This window comes from Sceloporus occidentalis, unplaced genomic scaffold (genome assembly GCF_023333645.1).
Source record: "Sceloporus occidentalis isolate IW3139 unplaced genomic scaffold, rSceOcc1.0.p SCAF_3, whole genome shotgun sequence".
Classification (NCBI taxonomy): Eukaryota; Metazoa; Chordata; class Lepidosauria; order Squamata; family Phrynosomatidae; genus Sceloporus; species Sceloporus occidentalis.
The window spans coordinates 156,841,151-156,857,401 of record NW_028316983.1 but is presented as its reverse complement, the minus strand read 5'-3'; the positions used below and the strand labels follow the sequence as shown (position 1 = coordinate 156,857,401).

Here is a 16,251-nt window from a genome sequence, read left to right as displayed (position 1 = left end):
ATGAACAGTGATGTCATAGGCTTCATTTTTACATCACAATTTGTCTGGAATTGCAGGCTGCTGTATGTTTGTGTGTAGTTGTCAAGCACCTTACTGAAGCAGCTGCACCCCCAACCTGAGCCATCATGTTCCTCACTGTTCAGAGGACAAGCCATGAATGCTACAAAACTTGCCTGGAGCCCCCTAAATATGTCTGCTATCATAGCAGTGTTGAAAGGCAATGTACACTACTTCAGATTGCTACTCCAGTCAGTTTCTGTATGTGATGTTGGGAGGGACACCATCCTGACGTTTTTAGCAGGTAAGGAAGCCTTTATTAAAGTACTACAATGGAGGTAATTCCCCAAGCCTTTCAAACCATCATGGATAAACAGTACATACTTAGTGTGGTTGGGTGGGGGGTGGGAAGGAAAGGATATTGATAATACAGTGAAAAGGAAAAGGGAGGATTTCAAACTAACAATCCCTCCTTGGGGATTTCAGTACAGCTGGAATGTGTTCACATAGGCCCTTATTACACGGAGGCACTTATGTGGGTAAAACATTGCTGAAGTGTTGCAGAAACATGAAGGTGGGGTCATCTTCTAAAATGTCATTGAGGCTTCCCACTTTCCTTCCGTCGATGAAGTGTTTGTGGAAAAGCCTGGAGAAGCCATTTTTTGAATAATGGGGATCTTTTGTTATTCAAAAAATGGCTTATCTGTGAATGCTTCATTGACAGGAGAAAAGTGGGAAGCCTCGATGACATTTTAGAAGTGTGACAGACAATCCCACCTTCCGCTTGTGCAACACTTTTACTCTTAGGACCCTTATCACATGAAAAAAGAAAGCAGAAACCAAGAGTATTGGCTTTTTCTGTGCCTCTCCCCATGCTGTCTGTTCTCTTCCTGAGGAAGATGGTCATAAGAGTGCCTTTTGTTGAATAGATTTTTCCAGTGCAACAAAAGACACACTTTGTAGTCTAAAAATCAAAAATGTGTTCTTAAAGTCCCTCTTACCCACTGGTGACATTTCTGGTACTGAAGCAACATATGGTCCATCCAGAAACTTGGGTTCATTGTCATTGATATCTTGGATTTTGATGATGAATTCAGATTCTGGTTCCATTGGCCTGCCTGTCCGTCTGTCCAAGGCCTGAGCCCTTAGTGTATACTGGGACCTTTCTTCTCGGTCTAGTCTTTGTATGGCATGGATGTCCCCAGTAGTGTCATCGATGGTAAACACTACACCTGCTCCTTCTCCTGAAAGAATGTATTTGATTGATCCATCTCCTCTGTCCATATCAGAATGGAGCTGCAAAAATAAACAAATAGATACTTAACCAAATATAGTTAAGGCACATAAAATAGTCTCATCAGAGACTAGAATAGTCATTATCTGGTATCCAAAAGGCCATAAAAAGGATTTCCCACATGCCTTCTTGGAGTGAGTATTGAAAAGATAGTTTGCCACAACCCAACCCTGGGAAATTACTGTTTTGGACTCTTAAATCCCAGAATCCTTAAGTCAGCAAGACTTTGCTGCCTGATGGATTTAGGGTGTTGTAGTCCCAATCCCAAACTTTTCCAAGCTCTGGCTATAACTGAGAAGGCCTTCTCCACAGAAAGGATAAATACAATTTTCAGGGAATATTAAATACCTCCTGTTTTCAATTTTTTCTTGTATTTTTCCATTTCTGATTTTTTAAAAAGTATGATATGAATGAACTCTTCTTCTCACTTTAGTGTGCATTTATTGTAACAGGCACAGTTTTTAAGCAATTTTCTGTAATATATAAGCCTTTTTTGCAAGAAATAACATGAAACATTAAAAACATCTAGACCATGAATAAGATTATTGGGGGGCCTCCAGTTTCCATACAAAAAGCAATGGCTTCTTTGCATATTCTATGACTCTCCCACCTGCAGATTAGTTTTTCATTATTAACATAAGATTAGATCTAAAGCAGCAAAACAGCCATATGGCACTGAATAGATTTTGCAGAAATTCATGATGACTATAGGAAAAAGAGAAAATTGAGTTTAACTACCAGGAAACGAGCAAGTTCTAATGTAACCGTTGTAAAAGAGCAGGCCAAGGTAAGCAGCTTGGAACATCTGAATATACACACCAACACAGCTGCTACAGATGATAATGCATCCTAGAATATTAAAGGGAATTAGCGAATTAACACACTGCATGGCAGCTAATTAGTTCTGAGTAGGCATTGATAATTTGGGAGGCAACAGAACACAGACAAGCAAAATGCAGTATCAATTATCTTCTACAAAAGGCAAGAAGAATGATTCAGTTAGTTACAAGTCTGCTAAACACCTTTGCCTTATGAAATAATTGAAAAATATTAAGAGCAAAATCACTTGAGGCTTTATGAAACAGCTTATGGAGCCACAAGCAGCAACAGTGGGGATAAGTTTATGAAGATTTCTTTGCTGTGAAAATCTGCCTGTTTTTCTTTACATTTATGCATGGGGGCAGGGAAAAATAATTGAAAAATGAGAAGAACAGATATGTCTCCCTGCCAAAGCCTGCACATTTTTACTCAGATGTAAATTCTGCTGAAGAAAATGGGACGTGCTGCTTGGTGAGTACATTTTTAGGACTGCAGCTGTAGTTCTCTCATACAGCAAAACATTCATCACACATTAGAGAATTTCATGTGTCTTTCCTGCTCCATTGCAGTAACTGTCTAGGTCCTGTGTTTAGAGTACTGAAAAAGAGCTGGAGAAGCTGAAGGTTCAAAATTCTCCTCAGTTGTAAATCTTGTTGGGTAATACTGGACCATTTATTCTCTCTCTCTCTCTGCCTAATCTACTTCACAGGATCCTTATGAGGACAGAATGAGACAAGGACGCAACCATATACTGTATAAAACTGCATTGTACTTTTCATTTGACCATCTGATACCATACATACCTCCATGAGCTCTTTGAAAGAAAGGTTTAACATAAATGTAATTTAAAAATGCAGGAATAAACACATCATATGGCTGCTTCCAGTACCTCAATTCTCAAAAAGAAAGAACCACATGATGTCTGCCTGCCTGCCTCCTTTTACTATGATGGCCTATATCTTTCAACATGACCAGATGAACCCATAAGTGTGCCTTGCCCATTTATAACCCATTATTCCCTAAAGGCACCTGATCCTGTCTGATCTTGGAAGCCAAGTAGGGTCAGCCTTGGTTAGTATTTGGATGGGAGATCACCAATTAATACCAGGTGTTGTAGTCTTTATATTTCAGAGGAACTGGCAGTATTCCTTGCCTAGGAAAACTCCATGAAATTCATGAAGTTGTTATACATTGACAGGTGACTTGAAGGTGTGTGTGTGAATACTCTCTCTCTCTCTCTCTCTCTCTCTCTCTCTCTCTCTCTCTCTCCTCTAAAGATTAGGACAGAAGCTAATTCATTTTGCCTTCTATTTTGTCCTGTAACCAACCCAGTGATGGGGAATGCTGATCCCACATAAGGAAGAAGATGTTGGAGATATGGAACAACAATGTTGGAGGGCAATGCTGTGTTAACTATATGGCTTGCTCTGCATCCAGTGGTGGCAATGGTTTCCTGTTTGTAATGTGTGAATTCACTCCAGGTTTAATTCCATGCTTCTAGGGATGCATCCACAATGTGCCAGGTTGACACCACTTTAACTGCCATGGAATTCCATGCTATGGAATTTTGGGAATTGTAGTTTGTTGTGGCACCAGAGCTTTCTGACCAAGAAGGTTAAATATCTCCCAGAATTACAGTTCCCAGAATTCAGAGCCATGGCAGCTAAAATGGTGTCAACTTGGATTATTTCTACAGTGTGGATTTAGCCTAAGAGGTCATCAAATGTGCTAAACCCTATTACTCATATAACTTCAGCATCTTGATTTGTTCCTTTAAATCCATTTAGGAGAGGTTTCACTGTGCCACCAGTTACCACTGTCCAAACATTAGCCTGCTGATCTTAAATGCAATGCGCCATCGCCAGAAAAAGTCAAGTACTTCTTTGGTCAGTGGAGTTGAAGGGAATCTAGTTTTTTGCTTCAGCCATGTCAGATTTTGCCATATATATGTAACTGATATATTGTACCTAAATGGCAACATACCTCAGAAGGATATCATACTGACCATGTTTTGGAAAGATGAGACAGAAGATGCCCATTTTAGAGACAAGGGAGAAAATAATGTTCTTTAATTTTCTCTGAACTTGAAATCCTGGGTCAAAAGTTCGATGGATTAAAACCGTCTGACTTTCAGTTTTTGAATTATTCTTTCAACTGACCTGAATGTACAGCTTTGGAGTGCTGTGTCCATGATTCCATAGCATGAAATTTTTAAAGAGTTTTGAGAAACCTCTGCTACATTTTAAAAAGACTAGAGACCAGATGCCATTCTGATAAGGATTTTTTTTTTTTGGGGGGGGGGATTTTTACTTTTAATCAGTAACCAAGCCATCTTTATCTAGGAGGCATTTTGGGGCAAGGCTAGGAAGAAAAGACATCCTATGGCAGGATGATGTGGATGAATACCAATCTGATGAAGAGAAATGTTTGAGTACAAATGCATTCCTGGTGCACACTGGAATATTTCTTCACTTTCAGAGGTGGCTGAGTGTCTTCCTTGTCCCACTGAACTTTTGACACTGCTGCATACAGAGTGCTGTAGCAACCATTAAATTCAAGCAGAATAATTAATCTGAATGAAAATAAATATGAAAGTGAAATCTGCAAGAATAAAAATTTAATTCAGAATTGGTTAATTTTAATTTGTATTTATTAAAACTGAATTAAATATGAATGAAGCACTTTCATCCCTCCCTTGCATTAAATGTGTTCATATTGCAGGAAGTTTGGGCAGAACATATACTAAGGCCCCATTCCCACTCACTCATTTGCCCTGGGTAGATCCGGCCTGGACTTGCTGAGCTGGTACTGAATCTCCCCGGAAAGAAGTTCGTAGTACCCTTTACCTTGATTGATGCAATTTGCCCCTTTGAAGTTCACATTTGCAGTACCGCTTTAAAATGGAGCCTCCTTTATTGTCAATCAAATTCACTTCCACTTTCATCAAAGGTGACATATCCTACAGCCATTGGCCAACTGAATGGGTGCTTCCTCCCTCTTTTTTTAAAAAAATGGCGGCAGTGTTTGCATATTCTGTCAGTTTGCCAACTTTAAAAACCTTTGCTTCCAGCCCAGCATTTCCTCCTCTTTGGAACCTCTTCCCTTCCCATCCCCTCCAGACCTTTGAAGCCCTTGCCTCTCCCCCTGAATGCCAGCCTCTTCCCCTCCCTTCCAGCCCAAAGCATCCGCATAATCTGTCATAATAATAATAATAATAATAATAATAATTGTCGCTTACAGGGGAGGCCACCTCAGAATGCCATCTCTGCATCCTCTTTCTTTGCTTTCCCTGCAATTGCCACCCCAGAATGCCATCTTTCCTTACATACACATATGTAGCAAAAACATTCACACATTGCATCAATTGCCAAATTTAAAAGGGAAACATAAGTAGTACAAGCATATTCTGTCACACACACACAAAAATAATTTTTTAAAAAATGCCACTTGCAAAGCGACCGGTGTGAGAGGGGAGGCATGTTCCACCCACTGCCCACCCTCTGACCTAAATCCCTCTCTTGAACTTGACCCGATCATGACCGGGGCCAAGTTCACATTTGCTGGCAACAGGGAAGAAACGGGTTTTCCAAAAAGAAACTGGAAATAACCCACTTTCGTAAAATCTGCTCAAAGGGAGATTTGCCTGCATCTGGTATGCAAGACCCTGATCCTGATATGTTCAAACCGGTGCCAATGGGAACTTCCCACTTTTAATCCGGGTTACAATTCGGTACGAAAGGTAGTCTAAATGGCCCCTAAGTCTGTTTCACCCTATAGCACAACCTTTTCCAAGTCTGGTGCTCTCCAGAAGTACTAGACTATAATTCCCACAACCAGCATCCTTCCTATGTATCATTAGAACAGTATGACATCCAAAAATGCATGAAATATGAAAGAGAAGGAAAGAGGTAAATCCATACCAAAAGTACAATGTGAAAACAGAACTTAAGAAGAAAACACAATGAAGAGAGGGCAGAAACCCAAGACTATGAAATATTGTTGTTGTTGTCATTTTCTGGGCTTGAGAGTATGTGACTCACCCAAGGTCATCCAGTGAGTTTCCATAGCTGAGTGGGAAATTGAACCTTGGTTTCCAGAGTTGTAGTCTAACGATCAAATCACCACACCATGCTGGCTCTATGAAATATGTTCTTGTTGTGTGCCTTTATATCCTTTCTGACTTATAACAACGCTAAGGCAACCCCATCAAGGGATTTTCTTGATAAGATTTGTTCAGAGAAGGTTTGCCATTGCCTTCCCCTGAGGCTGAGAGCATGTGGCTTGCCCAAGGTTACCCAGCAGGTTTCATGGTTGAGCTGGGAATTGAACCCTGGTCTCCAGAGTCCTAGTCCAACACTCAAATCACTACACCATGCTGGTTCTCTGCTCTATGAAATACTCAAGGTAAAAAAAGTATGTAAAAATGCTATGAGAAATTTCAATCAGACTGGGAAAAGTGCAGATAATTTTCCTAATTGTTTTACAAGGACTGCATTGCACTTTTCATCTGAGCATCCTTAAATTCCTATGGGGAATCAAATTATCATTTGTTCTGTGTCAGGAGGGCTTTATTGACTGTACTAAGAGGTGAATGCCAAATCACGCCAACCAGAAGGCCTGACCTTATGACTGAATGCATCTTTGGGGAACGTTGTTCTTCCCAACCTGTCAACATTCAGCTTTTGGCCTGCATAAACTCTGCTCCTATTTTTATTGAATTCAGAAGACGGTGTGTAGGTCATACCCTGAATCAGCAATACTGCAGCTGTGATGGAGAAAGATATTACAAAACTCCACATATTTCTGTTTAGCTAAGGAATAGGTTCCAAGCTTGTTGCCAGTGTGTTCCCAAGGAATGGATCAAGATGACTAAAATGTCAAAATAAGAAAGTAGAATCAGCATTTTACTCTCTAATCAAGGTTGTATCAATGCATGAGATTTGTGCCCCAAACCAGCAAGTTCTGTTGCATTCAGGCAATGTGATTAAATCCTTTGACCCAGTTTTTGTCCTTTATCTCTGTTTTAGAAGATATGCTACTTATAAATGGTGGATTAGGAAACTAAAGCTATAGTGAGTCTGACTACTTAGTTTGCCCTAAAGCCCAAACCTTAATTGGCAGTATCTGGGCTATTTCAGTCAATACAAAATAAAAGCAAACTGAGAAGAACAAGTAGAGGGCAGCCCATTAGTCTGCCTTTAGAGTTGCCCACCATTTGCTTTCATAAAGCCACCCATAATGATTTTAGACATAAGTCTCGATCCAATACAGGAAGAGGCGGGATACAAATAAATATAATAATAATTATTATTAAGTAGAATTTATGGGAATACAAATAGCTATTCCCAGTCAGAGCTTTGAAAATTACTTTTTACAGTTACAGTTGCAGCTCTGAAGTTTCAAAGTACATTCTTTACTTTTTTTGTTAGTGAAAGGTGATTTTTGGGGAAAGAATCAATTACATGCTGCTAGCCTATAAGATAAACCAAACTAAAATAATGAGGGTTCACATATATTGTAATACAGGAAGAGGAGGTTAAAAAAATGTTCATGTAATTACAAAAGGTAGGGAAAACAGTTACATCATAAAAGGAACAGAGTAATTACTGGTTAAGGTTCACTTGTAACATGACTTGGGTATGCCTCAATGACTGTAGAACACATATAATTACAAATAACTTGTTAACAGAGGCTTTTAAGAGTAAATTAATAACATAAGAGAAACTGGTTCTTTTAATTTGTATAATCTAATCCAAGGAAGCCAGCATGATGTAGTGGTTTGAGTGTTGGACTACAACTCTGGAGACCAGGGTTCGATGCTCTGTTTAGCCATGGAAACCCACTGGGTGCCCTTGGGTGAGTCACACACTCTCAGCCCCAGAAAACCCAGTGATAAGGTCACCATAAATTGGAAACAACTTGAAGGCACAAAACAACAACAACAAAATCTAATTCTGTTTTGCAATTACTGACTGGACTCAACCACCATGGTTCTTGTTCACACAAACAGCTAACTAAAGTGTGGCAAACTAGCCTGCAGCACAGGCACTGGTTGTGATTTGGTGATCCTAAATAGTCATTCACAAGAATTAGATAGCAAACTTGTCCAGTAAGGAGGATATTATGAGTGATGTCTTGCAATTCATGATGGCTCTGTAGTTTGACACAGGGTCATTTGTAACAGCAAATTTATTAATTTTACCCTGAACTAATTGCCAGCCAAGTCCAAACTCCAAGAAAGGCCAGACCCTGCTCATAATGATCTTGCTCTTAGTCACCATCCTCTTTCATCCCAGGTGCTCTTTCTCTTCCTTTTTTGCATTGGCAAGGAGACCACCACTGTTTCATTTCATCACAAATTCTGAAATGGTATTATTGCAGATGCATGGATCCTGGAATGTGCCATTTTGCAGGATGTTTGAGTACTGAAACTGGGCATCATGACACCCAGAAAACTGCATCATACCCTCTCACTGTCCTAATTGGGCAAGGATAGTTCCCATTAATCCTCCACTGTCTCATTTTTCAGCTGATTTTAAAATGCCCCTCTTTATGTCTTCTCCTTCCACTCTCCCTCTTTATCCTCTTTATCTTTTATTACTTCAACCAGCGTATTAATAATTTTTGCCATCTTAAGCACACTCTGATGTTACTTGTCCATATACCTCCCAGTTTTCATATGTGAAATGTTGGAGAGTATGCTAAATATCTCAAAGCTCATTTGTGGTGCCATTTTTGTTCTTCAGATTTCCCCAAATTTTTAGCCACTCATTCCATTCACATATTTCTTAAAAAATATACAGCTTAGTATAGTAAATCTCTGATTATAATTAAATTTATATATAATAAACATAATGTATTAGTCAGTATGTTAATGAATTACTCAGGACAATAATGCATCTTTTTCCATCGGAATCAGCATCATGGAAATTTTGCTAGAATTATCAAAGCTAAAAGGGTTACATATCAATTTGGTTCAGTAATGGCAGCTTCTATGTCAGTGGATGGAAACTGTGCTCTGGGCACAGTCCAAACTTTAGTCCAACCTTTCACCAAAATAGATTCTACATATCAGACAGACCCTTTCCTGTGGAACGACCTGCCAGAAAGATTAGACAGCTGAATACAATGTCTGCATTTAAAACAGCATTGAAGATTAATCTCTTCCTGAAGGCCTATCCAGATGATGTTTAGAAGTGTACATTTTAAACAATGAATTTTAAACATAGATTGTTTTAATACGCATGTGTGTTGTTTGTTCTTTTTAACTGATGTATGTTTTAAATGAAGTTGTGTTTTAACGGCTGCATATTTGTTGGTTTATTGTAGTTCCCTGTCTTAATCTGTGGGGTGAGGCAGGTAAGAAATACTACTACTACTACTACTACTAATAATAATAATAATAAATTGTTATTAGTAGTTCAGACTTAAAGCCAAAATGGATACACTGTCCCATTGATAAGGCAACCACCAGCCACCAACCACTACCAATCTAAAATGTTGCTAAAGACTACAAAGCTAAGAAGAAGAAAAGAAAATGAATGGATTATGTAATGGACTGCTTCAGAAGGTGATAGGCTCTCCTTCTTTGGATATCTTTAAACAGAACTTGGCCACCTTTCAGTATTGCTTTAGTTGCATATTCTTGCACTGCAGGGGGTTCGATTAGAAGGCTCTTGTTGTTCTTTCCAGCTCTAAGAATCTATGATTCCATTCTATAATGCTGTTAAGAACAGCACAACATTCAAATAACATGAACGTGTTGGCTGGAAATGGGAGGTACTATTTGTCAAAATGAATACTACAAGTAGCTTTGTTTCAGTCACACTGTAGAATTACTGAAGCTTTTTGAGTTAGTTCTTCTCTCCAGAGGTGAGTGAAAATAGCAAGAAGAATAAAAACTGAAGATACTTTCTTCTTAATATTCGGAGACAATTTTGTTTGCATGGATGGGTATTGCTACAAAATGGCAAGAAAAGCTATGTTTGCAAAAAATAAATTCATGCATGCTTATCTATAAAATTGCTTGTTACAGCAGTTTTGACACCATAGTAGTGTCCATCTGTGAACTAACTCCTCTCTCCCCCCTCCTTTCCCTTAGGAAATAGTTGTGTATTTACATATACAGTATTTTAGATGGTTTCAACACTGCATTAAAATCACTGAAGCAAATAGCTTTTACTGATGGTAGGCTATCTCAGAACAGAACAATGTTGAAATCAATGAGACCACTAGGAAGCAATCTGAGGGAGGATGCGACCCATTAAAAAAAAAGATTTGTCTTGTTCTACTGACCCCGGCTGTATGTTTTTTCTTTCTTCCTCGTTTGAATAGACCAAACCATCTCTTGCTGTAGTACTTTGTGAGATATATTTTTGCATACGTATAATTCTAGGGGGAGAAAATGGCCTGGTTTTAAAGGGTCCCTAGTACTTGGTGGGGATAAGGTCTCAAAAAGGAAAATTTCTATTACATTAATTTATTTTAAAATATTTATATTTTATCATGTATTCAAGGTTCTCAGGTCAGAGTACAATAAAATCCATTTGAGTAGTGTAAAACAGTTTAAAAAAAGCAATTTAAAGTCTAAAATCATGTTGTTGCCTTCAAGATGTTTCCATCCCTAAGGCAAAGCTATCACAGGTTTTTCAAGGAAAATGCCTTCAGAGGTGGTTTGCCTTTGCATTCCTCTGAGGCTGAGAGAGTGTGGCTTGGCCAAGGTCAGCCAGTGGGATTACATGGGATTCAAACCCCAGTGGCATAGTTCAACATTTAAATCACTACACCATGCTAGCTCCATAAAAAGCTTACCACACCATTTAACAATTAAAACAGGATGCTTTAAAAGCATGTAAAACAATTAAAAACCAATCACACAGACAGATTTGAATGAAGTCTACCATGCCCCTAAAGCTTTAATAAACAACTATGCTGTTACCTCATGCCAGAATCACATCAGTACTGGAGCCAACTGGACCGCTAAAGGGAGACTGGTTCATTACTTGGGTGCCACAACAGAGAAGCCCCCCTCCCATGTTCTTCCATTGTATATTTCTCTGACGGATGAGAGGAGAGTCCCTCCAGTGGACCTCATACCTCAGGCAGGAATATACAGGGAAACAGATAGATCGATGGATAGATGTGCAGACAGATACACAAGGCAAAAGAACAGCATTATTATTTACTAAGGTGTAGTATCCTACCAGGGGTTTTTTGAGTACTGCTATCCCAGGTGAAATATGCAGTCAAATGTACGTTAACTTCCAAACTCTTTTGTGTTATGAAAGGTTTACCAGTCAGACCCAGTGGTTCATCCTACAGCCTGGTATTTTCAATTCTGCCTGGCAGCAGCTCTAAGACTCGGGTAAGAATCAGCCAGAAATTGTTGAACAGCAACTCCCAGCATTCCTCAACACTGGCTAGTATAGCTAGAAATGAAGGGAGTTGCAGCTCAACAACATTTGGAGTGCAGGATAAATCCTACCTCTTCTCTATGATTCTGTCACAGCTCTTTCCTCTGCTACCTGACATCCATTTTGAGGGCAGGCACAAAGGATGAAACCTAGATCTGAAGCTAAGAAGTCCACGGGTCCTTCTTCTAGGCCACTCTTCTCTGTTTTGATTGTCAGCTGCCATCCAGGATGGCAGGAAGAACCCCCACCCCACCCCATAGCCCTGTAATTTGAAATCCATACAAATAAGGGGGGTGTCCTGGGAATGAACTGAGAGTTTCCACATCACCTTGCCTAGAATGATAACCAGAAAGCTGTGAGATAACTCTAACACATATATGAAAGAATATCAGGAGGGGCCTATGCTTTCCTCACCCCTGCCCCACCTCTCACTCAGACACATATAGTGTCTTCTCCTAAATGAGAGCAGAAGAGAATGCCCGAGTGATTTCAGTTATTTTAGCTGGATACAGTGTTATTTCTGAAAGCAAGTATCACACACTACATAACTTCCCTAGAAAAGCATGATTTTGAGGCAAGATGCCCTGAGTAAAGTATTCTGTAGCCTAAAAAGAGCTACCCAACTAGTACCATCTGATTAAAGGATGTCAAGGGATGCAGTGCTTCTTACATTTGCAATAGAGGTAAGAATTTTCCAAAGCTGATTTTTTAACAGAAAGGAAAAAGAAATCAGACTAGGCAAGCTCAAATCCACCAACAAGCCTTAAGTGACTCTTACTAACCTATCCTGTGAAGACTGAGAGTCCATACATATAAAGATTTGTACAGATTTGTTCTATATTCTGTTCCAAGTACATATCAAAATGCAATGTATGTATTTGTGAGATAATTGCTCTGGTGGACATCATGCATGATGATTGTAAAATGAAAAAAATTAGGTTTTCAGAGCATATTTGCTATAAAAATAGAATACAACCCTCTATTTCCTAAAAAGAGAAAGGTGGGGGAGGGAAGAAAAGAAATTAAGATTGCAAATGTTTCTGCTATGCAAGCCTTAGGACAGGTAGGCTTTGGAGCCTTATCAAAAGGAGTCAAGGACTGAATCTAAACAAGGAAAGAAACGATAGGGCATAGCTTCCAAATTATATAAGAAAGATAGTAAGTACAGTAGTTGTCTCTTGGTCTCAAAGCTAAGCGGGGGGGGGGGGGGGAGGATCACCATTCTGATATAAAGTCTAGAAATATACTGTCATATGTGATATATCTGAATTGGCTTCAGTGAGGACCAGTTCTACCATTTGACAATGTGATGGAGTGTCAGGAGCAGTGAATTTGCCATTCCCTGAAATGTTTGGGGAAGGTCCTATCCAATCTGGGGAGCTGATGCTGCTCTGTGCAGTAATCTAGTGCAGGATACTCCAAAAATTTTTGGCTCTGAGTGTTTCTCAGAGAGAAGCATTTGAAACAAGGTGATATAGGCCTGTTACAGACTGCCAAAATAAAGCTGCTTCGGGTCTCTTTGGAGGTATGCTACTTAAATGATGCATGGGTCCTAAGAGTCCGGAGGTCGCACCAAAGCCACACTCAGTTCCTAAGCACCGGAGTGCAGCTTTTGATCCAGCTTCCGGATTCTTAGGATTCATGCATCATTTAAATAGCATACCTCCAAAGAGACCCGAAGCAGCTTTATTTTGGCAGTCTGTAACAGGCCATAGAAACCACCCATGTAACAGTGAAGAAGGGGGGATGGCTGTGTCAAAAGAGCTCTGCTGCTGATGTGATGAGAACAGTGCTTTACTTCCTCCCTTAGGCAAGTTATGGCTGGGGATGGCTGTGTATGGCCAACCTTGACTTCTATTGTCATGAGGATAAAATAAACACCTTTTATAAAAGAAGAAAGAACATGCAGTTGGAGGGGTGATACAAGCTATTTTTCTGTCCCCCTCCCCATTTTTCTGTTTTCTATATATTTTCTAGTTGTTTTCATTTCTTGCTGATTATTTGAGAGTTCAACTAACTCTGCCAATGAATGCTAAAATAAAACGACACCAAAACAGCACTATTCCTACTTTTGAGGTGGTCATAGTGGTGTGCTGTCAGAATTTATTCCATGACATCCACACTCAAGCCTCCATTAATCAAGAAGAGCCATCAACAAAGAAAATGGAATCATGAATTAAAGGCTTGGTGAAGTAATGTGGAGGAGCAGGTCCATAAATATAATGGTTTCCCACTCCTATTTGTCCCTAGAAAATAAGAGAGCTAAAGGGACAGTCTTCTCTACCAGGGATGGCTTTTTCTTTTTTTCTTTTTTGCTTCCTGATGCAAGCAAAAAGATGACATCCTTCCATATTCTATAAACAAGAAGCAGCTAGACTGGTAGTTTAATCTTATTTCAAACTGCCAATGGAATAGTCCCAATGGGACCGTCCTCCCATCCAAAGAAACAGGGTAGTTAAAGGACCCAGAAACTCTGTCTCCAAGCTTTAAAACCGCTATCCTCAAACATCACTGCCTCCTGGCTTCTGCCACCTGAGGCATTCATCTCATCTAGTCTTGTACTTTATGTGTTTTTTGTAACCTAGCAACTAATAACAACCCACCAGCTCTTGAACTGCACTAAATAAAAATTTACGATCATCTTGCCATCATGTATTAGCAACTTTTGGGGAGAAAATAGCATTGTTGCTATCTATCTAGGAAATTGAAAGGATACGTCTGCATTCAGATCTATCTAATTCAAACTAGCGCAAGTCTAAATGTGTACATAATCACAGTGGATACATTGAAGGAAAAATAAATTTTGTGCAGCCATGAAGGGAGATCGTTTCATTCACCCTCCATGATGCCACTGGCTCTATGCAACCATGTATTCACAATATAACTAAAACCATAATCTACACAGCAGTCCCAAGAGTGATGAAGATAAAGGAAGGAGATAAAGGAGGACACACCCAGATTCACAACAGTTTTTTTTAAAGTTGAAGCAAACTTGCTTTGAATACCTTTCTTCCTTTAACAATAAACAAACAAGCTTCATTTATATACTGCTTCATACCACCTAAACAGTGTCTAAGCGGTTTACAACTGTAAGCTGATTTGCCTCCAACCATCTGGGTACTCATTTTAGCGACCTTGGAAGGATGCAAGCCTGAGTCGAGCTTGAGCCCCTTTCCTGGTCTTGAACTCGCATCCTTTGGGTTTTGAGTGAGTGGCTGCAGTATAGGCATTTAACCACTGTGCCACCAGGGCGCAATCACTTTCAACAAGAGCTGGGAATATTGGGCTAGGATGGAAAAATTGATAGTGTTAAATATTATGATTTAGGAAATAAATCCATTTACTTTGTAAGGCTAGAAAATAAATTTGATAGCATTCAACATTAGGAATTGGGCCATTTGCTACCACTACATTAATAATTAAAATAATTAATTTGTGAAATCATTCCTGATTAACTCATTATTTATAAAGTTAGTGTCCATGATAGACCAGATAGATAATACTTGTCTAATCATAGATAATGGTAAAGTTTATCATCATTGACCTTTCCAACACATTTTGTTACATCAAAAGGGCTGTTTTGGTTGTTGAAAAGTTGTTTTCCTTCCACCTAGAAAACACCCCCTATGGACTACAAAGCCTGTAATACAGTTGTTGCCTGGGGATGATGGGACTTGAACAGGTCTGGAAATTGTCAGATTAAGAAAGGCTGTCCTAAAGTTTGGGCTCTAACAACAACAACATTTATTTATAATGCCCTTTTCATCAAAGGGTGGAAAGTCAGACATATATAATCAAGAACAAAACAATAAAACACAACACTATAAGACACTAAATAATATACTAATAAACTTAAAAACCAAAATCCTCATCAGCTACCCATTTTGGCAACCTTAGCACTCAGCCGCTACCCTTAGCACATCAGTTGCTACTCATTTTGGCAACCAACACTAAACAGCTTAATCTGGTGAAACAGGTAAGATCTTCCTCCTGACAGAGGTGCAAATGAAGACTGTTCCACAAATAAGGAGCCAGACTGTGAAAGGCTCACAGCCTTGATAGAGCTGTGCACATTGGTGGAAACACTAATAATCCTTTACCTGTAGATCTTAAATCCCTAGATGGTACATACCACACAAGCCGGGCTGCCATGTACTGGGGGAAGGTTAAAATGCAGAGCTTTAAATACTGGGACCAAAAGCTTGTAATGAGCCCTGAACCAAACTGGTAGCGTATGGAAGAGTATAGACACATGAGTATTTAGGGAGATTTGAAACAACCCGGATTAAAATCAGAGGGCTAAGAGAGCAGAAAGGCAAATCTGCCAGTAGGCTATTACAATAGTGAAATAACCAAGGTGTGAAAATAACCAAGGCCTGGACAAGCAAACAGGCCAATTTTACAGGAAAGAAAGGCCTGCTCTTACAACCTGTTCAATTAAGTTGCCTAAGTGATTTGGATTTCTCATCTTTTTTTTTTAAACCTCCTCTCTCAACCTTGCCAACATGTCCAAATGTTTTGTTTTCTAAAGCAGTGCCTTTCAGACTGTCTGATGTGGTAGATCAACATTTTTTTACCCAGTATGCCAGGGTCCAGTATCATATTTGTCTTTCTTTCTTGGAAAATTTGCAGACTGGGAATTGATGGTTTGAGAACTGCCACTGGTCCAGGGACCACCACTTGGAGTGTGTATGTATATATGTCTTCAGGTCCCTGTTGACTTGGACA

General features: G+C 39.4%; 1 protein-coding gene across 4 annotated transcripts in view; it reads right to left on the bottom strand.

The window, feature by feature from the left end:
- The window catches only part of LOC149316967 (cadherin-20), a 219,590-nt gene that overhangs the window by 49,115 nt on the left and 154,224 nt on the right, over positions 1-16,251 (bottom strand). For all 4 annotated transcript variants that reach the window (XR_016280553.1, XM_089516594.1, XM_089516596.1 and 1 more), the window contains one exon: positions 999-1,293. Coding sequence is in view for 3 of the 4 variants with exons in the window: in XM_089516594.1 (XP_089372720.1) it covers positions 999-1,293 (295 nt within the window). In the remaining variant the exon portion in view is untranslated. The remainder of the gene's footprint in view (positions 1-998; positions 1,294-16,251) is intronic.